General features: G+C 52.7%; 1 protein-coding gene across 1 annotated transcript; it reads left to right on the plus strand.

The window, feature by feature from the left end:
- The first annotated feature begins 308 nt into the window (after positions 1 to 308).
- On the plus strand, positions 309 to 4,814 carry LOC116824333 (mast cell protease 1A-like). The gene is made up of 5 exons (XM_032779570.2): positions 309 to 452; positions 559 to 706; positions 2,283 to 2,421; positions 3,369 to 3,620; positions 4,221 to 4,814. Exons 1-5 carry the CDS (start codon positions 389 to 391, stop codon positions 4,353 to 4,355), a joined length of 738 nt encoding a protein of 245 aa, XP_032635461.1. The 5' UTR covers positions 309 to 388; the 3' UTR covers positions 4,356 to 4,814.
- The last annotated feature ends 397 nt before the right edge of the window (positions 4,815 to 5,211 follow it).

Here is a 5,211-nt window from a genome sequence, read left to right on the forward strand (position 1 = left end):
CTGCTTTACATGCAGAAGATCCACCGTTCTAATAGTCCAAGCAGCATTGGTTGGATGTGCATTAGTCATTTTTCTCTTGAGATATCAGTAGGGGTGAAGAAATGACTGTGTAGGTCTCAGCGCAGCCAGGCAAGCCCCCCGGGTGGAGGAGAGGACGAGAATGGGAAACGGGGAGTTTGCGCGAGATGGCAGTGCCTGCTGGTCAACAGTTAGGCAAGTGGTGAGGGGAGATGCAGATCTGCGCGGATTGTTTAGACCAGCCCAGCTCAGATGGTTTTCTGGTTTCCGAGTTTTGTTGGTCTGAGGCTATAAAACCAGCCACAGGGCAGCAGGAGGCTCAGGTTGGTGCCGAGCCTGGAAGAGGATCCAAGGAGCTGTGAACTCAGAGATGGAGCGGCCCCAATGTCTCCTGCTCCTGCTCTCCCTGCTGTCCTACCCCTCGACCCATGCTGGTGAGTAGAGGAAGCCATGGGCCAGGGTGACTCTCCGGGGTCCATGCACCAGGTGATGAAGGAGCCATCCCCTCTCCTCCTGCTTAGGAGTCTGTGTGTCTTTCAGGTGCTTTGCGGAGTCAGATTGTCGGGGGGCATGAAGCCAAGCCCCACTCCAGACCCTACATGGCAGCCCTGAAGTTTTCCAATGGTTTCCTGTGTGGGGGGTTTCTGGTGGCCCCGAACTGGGTGATGACCGCCGCTCACTGCATGGGGTAAGCCCCGTCCCTTCCCCACAAAGGCATGGACAGATTCTGGTTGGAAGACAAATGTCAGAGTGTTGGGAAATTCATTAAAGAGCCTAACTCACTATGAAAGGGTCCAGCAGACTCGGGGCTGAGCTGGCCAGAGAATTGCATCTTAAGGTGTGATTTTAAGTTGATTTCATTATAATAATCCCTAGCTCTTACATAGCACTTTGTACAGGTGAATCTCAACAAAGGAAGTTAATGTCATTATCCCCTGTTTACAGATGGGGTAAACTAAGGCACCAGGAGGTGAAGTGACTCGCTCAGGTTCACCCAATAGGCCAGTGGTGGAACTGGGACTAGAACTAAGGTGCCCTGAACCCCAGTGCAGTGCTCTAGCCACTAGGCCACACTGGTTGGAAAGGCTGTGGGGAGATGCTGATTTCACTTTAAACTCAGCTGAAGTCAGGCTGGTTAAGTGAATCAGGAGCAGGTTTATGTTTAAGTGAAATCAAAGACTGAAGTGTCCACCCACATGTCTGTGCTGGTTTCACTAAATCGATTTAATTAAACTGCTGCTAGGTCCTGATTCTCCATGGCCCTGCAGCCAGGCTGGTCATTCTCACCGGGGCAAAGCAGGTGCAGAATGCAAGTCACTGCCGCTCTGCCCTGGGAGCGCTTTACGCCGGCTTTGCACAGGAGTAAGTGACCAAACCAGGGACAGGTGATGGGCAGGCATGTTACGGTCTCATCCTGCAGGTGCTGAGTTCCTCCCGTGGGAGGAGAGAGAGCTCAGCACCTTACAGGGTCAGGCGTCGCAAGAGACCACAAGGACGTTCTTAGAGCAAACTCCTGGAATGTCCCTTCCCTGCTGAGCCCCCAGCTCTGCACCTCCCCTGTGAGAGCCAAGGCTGGGACCAACAACCGACAGCCCGGCAGGGAACAGCCTGGCACTCCCTGCTCCCATGAGACATCCCCTCCTGTTCAAAGCCCTGATTCTCAGACAGTCCTACAGCGAGTACTCCAGATCCTCTCTCAAAACGTCCCCATTCCCAGTCAGGGCATCCCTCCAGCTGTCAAGCCCACTTGTTCCTTGGCCATTTCTCCTGATAACTGGCCCCATTTCCTCCTGGATGCTAGAGGCCCAAATGGAGACCAAGGTCCAGCTATGTCAGCGGCTGTACAAACTAGGGTGACCAGATGTCCCGATTTTATAGGGACAGTCCCGATTTTGGGGTCTTTTTCTTATATAAGCTCCTATTACCCCCATCCTGATTTTTCACATTTGCTGTCTGGTCACCCTAGTACAAACAGAGAATGAGAAGCGGCCCCTGCCCCTCGGAGAGCTTGACATCTAACCAGACGAAGGACAGGAAGGAAAGGCAATGGCCCAAGGTTACACAGCAGATCAGTGGTCAGGAATTAGCGTGCCCTCTCCTGTGGCACAGCATGCTGCCCTGCCCACTAGCCCACACTGCCTACACGAAAGGAGCTTCGAACCCAATCTGCTGTTTGAATGTGAAATACGGCCCCTCCCCTCCTCTCCAAGGCAGAGACGCTGACTTGAGTGGACCTGATGTGTGATATTTACTGTCATTTGAAGGGACATCAGTGTCATCCTGGGAGCTCACAATTACCACATCCCGGAGGCCTCCCAGCAGATGTTTGCAGTTGAAAGCTACCATCCGCACCCAGAATACCAAGACAATTATGTGCCATACAATGACATCCTTCTCCTAAAGGTAACAGGACTCCACACTGGAGAGTGAATCCCTGCACCGGCTGCTGGTTAAGGCTATGTCTACACTGCAGCAAGAGATCCGTGGCATGGCCGTGGCTGGGCCGGGTCAGCTGACTCAGGCTGCTGGGCTAAAAGTCGCAGTGTCAGTGTTCAGGCTTGGACTTGGAAACCCCACGAGGGGGGAAGGTCTCTGAGCCTGGGAGCCAGGCCATGCAGGAACCTCTACACTACAATTTTTAGCCCTGCACCGGAGCCGGCTGACCCAGGCCCCGAGTGCCACTGATGTTTTATCACAGCGTAGACATACTCTTAGGGTTTGTAGGTTATATATGCTGCAGAGTGCCTCTGGTATTTAGATCCATCTCTCTGGGCTTCGTCTGTACGTGGCAGCCGTCTTCTCGACTGCCACAGCAGGGACTGAACCAGGATTCTCCAGAGCAAACCTCATGAGCTGCTGCAACCAGAGCAACAGTTCTGTAGTGCGGGCAGCATTACTCACATCCTCTGTGGATTGGCACAGTGGTGACCACGGGACACACTCACCAGTGGGTTATGGGTTTGGGCTCTGCAGACTCAAATGACAATTGACCTGTTGCGGCAGCACAGGAGTGACATCATCGCACCATAACGCAATCCTAGGAGAGGCTGCTCCCAGCGGACGAGCACGGGCCATCTAGGGAAGTAGCTGGCCAAGGAAAGCGCCGCTGGCCACTCTCCATCCCTGGGCTGGCATCACACAACCCAAGGATGTGGGTGCGCCAACGTCAGAAGGTGATGGCCATGACATATCTAGCTTTGGGGCTCAACTTCAAACCCAATACCACCCCCATTTCTACACCCTGCCCCAAGGTGGATTCCTGATGAGCAAGCACCTGGAAAAACAACCCCCCCAAACCTTCCTCTTCATCTCCTGCAGGGCCTAACATGTTTGCTCCCCTCCCATAACAGCTGAGCCACAAAGCCCAACTGAATAAATATGTCCAGGTGATCCCCCTGCCCAAAAGCAGCAGCGACATCCCCGCGGACACCAAGTGCATCGTGTCGGGATGGGGCCTCATTGACCAAGAGGTAGCAACTTACAAGCTCTTTGAGACCAACGCAACCGCCCTGAGCCGAAGGAAATGTCTCCTGTTCTACCCAGAGCTCAGCGACGGCATGGTCTGTGCAGCCAGCTACCACAAGCTCAGTGACGTCAATCACGTAAGTCTCTGCATCCCTTCCCATCTCCCCCAGCCATGCTGCCCTGAGATTGGCAGGTGGGAAGGGACCTCCCTAGCCACCTTAATGGCCCACTGTAACCCATGAGCCACCGAGACACACAGGGGCACTCAGAAATGTCCTCGTTTTTCAGCAACGAGGCAAGCTGTAGAATAGACCACGTGCTGGAGGGGGCGGGGGAGAAGGGGGGTATTTATCACCTTGGCTTCTAGAGCTCACAGGGCTAGTTGCTGTAGCCACACCATTGCTGGATAGCCTCCAGGAGCGTGCATAGGAATAAAAACGTGGCTGGTTTGAAGGGGCATTTTCTGTGCCCCCTGCAGCCAGGGGAGCTGGTTCTTCCCTCCCCCACCAGCAGCCTGCCCCCCCGCCTTGTGCACACTCCTGAAAGTCTATAAGACGTTCCCTAGCAGACACAAGGCCAGAGACATTGAGCCACTCACTTGGGGTTACAGGGTGGTGGAGCCAGGATGGAACTCAGCCATCAGTGGCTCTAACCCCTGCGTTCGCTCCCGCTAGCCCACAATGAGCTTCCACAGTGTCTATGTTCTACTGAACCCTATTTCCCCGTGTCTTCCTCAGGGGGACTCCGGTGGCCCTTTGGTCTGCAACGGGGTGGCCCAGGGGATCGTCTCCTACGGTTTCCAGTTCCCTCCCTCGGTGTACACTCGCATCGCTCACTACCTGCCCTGGATTCGAAAGACTATGGGGCACTGACCGGAGAGGAAGATGCAACAGCTTCTCCAGCATCTGCATGCTGCATAGTCACTGGCTTTTCTCTCCCCCAGGCTGTTACCTGGAACTGTAGGGTCCACCCAACTCCTCCTTTTGGGCTGCCCGTTTCCTCAGCTTTCCTCAGCCAAGCAGCCCCCTCCTAGTTCAGAATACACGTGAATCCCACAATGCTGGGGAGTGTTCCAAAGCACATGGATTGTGACGGGGTTCAGGCAATCTGAAGGCTTTTGGGGAGAAATGCTGACTCATCAAAACCTAAACTGTTTGTAGCTAAGGGCTGGCTTTGAGGACTGTCCCAACAGAAGATATTAGGATTTTTTTTCTAGATTGCAAAAACTGGCTATTTTGATATTTTCTAGGTGGATCATTTCGGGTTTGGGGATGACGCCACTTTTCATTTTGAAATTTTAATCAACTGAAATGAAAGGAAAGGTATCATTTTTTTAAAAAAAAAGAGTTGAAATCAAATTTGAAATGTTTTGAAATTAACCAAATTCTTTCAGCTGACCAGATCTGATTTTTTTTAATTGCAGATGATCAGTTTGCAAAAATTCACAAGATTCCCACTTCTCACCCCAGTTTGAGATGGACCCTCCCCCCCACCACTGCCCCATTCCTTCTATGCCCCTGCAGCGCTTGAGTGTAACAAGCAAGACAATAAATGAGCTCCTGCATTTCATAAAGTCTCCTGCCTTATTCTGAAGTTTGTTTCTGCTCGTTGTCGTAAAAGGGATACCCGCTTACCGTATTTTTCACTCTATGCATCTGACAAACTGGGTTCTAGCCCAGGAAAGCTTATGCCCAAATAAATGAGTTAGTCTCTCAGGTGCCACAAGGG

Source organism: Chelonoidis abingdonii, chromosome 11 (assembly GCF_003597395.2).
Source record: "Chelonoidis abingdonii isolate Lonesome George chromosome 11, CheloAbing_2.0, whole genome shotgun sequence".
Lineage (NCBI taxonomy): Eukaryota > Metazoa > Chordata > Testudines > Testudinidae > Chelonoidis > Chelonoidis abingdonii.

What these genes read in the sequence shown, in the direction of transcription:
- LOC116824333 (XM_032779570.2), top strand. Translation starts at nt 389, where the DNA reads ATGGAGCGGCCCCAATGTCTCCTGCTCCTGCTCTCCCTGCTGTCCTAC. An exon ending in CTACCCCTCGACCCATGCTG is followed by an intron (nt 453 to 558) that starts GTGAGTAGAGGA and finishes TGTGTCTTTCAG; the next exon opens with GTGCTTTGCGGAGTCAGATT. An exon ending in AGCTCAGTGACGTCAATCAC is followed by an intron (nt 3,621 to 4,220) that starts GTAAGTCTCTGC and finishes TGTCTTCCTCAG; the next exon opens with GGGGACTCCGGTGGCCCTTT.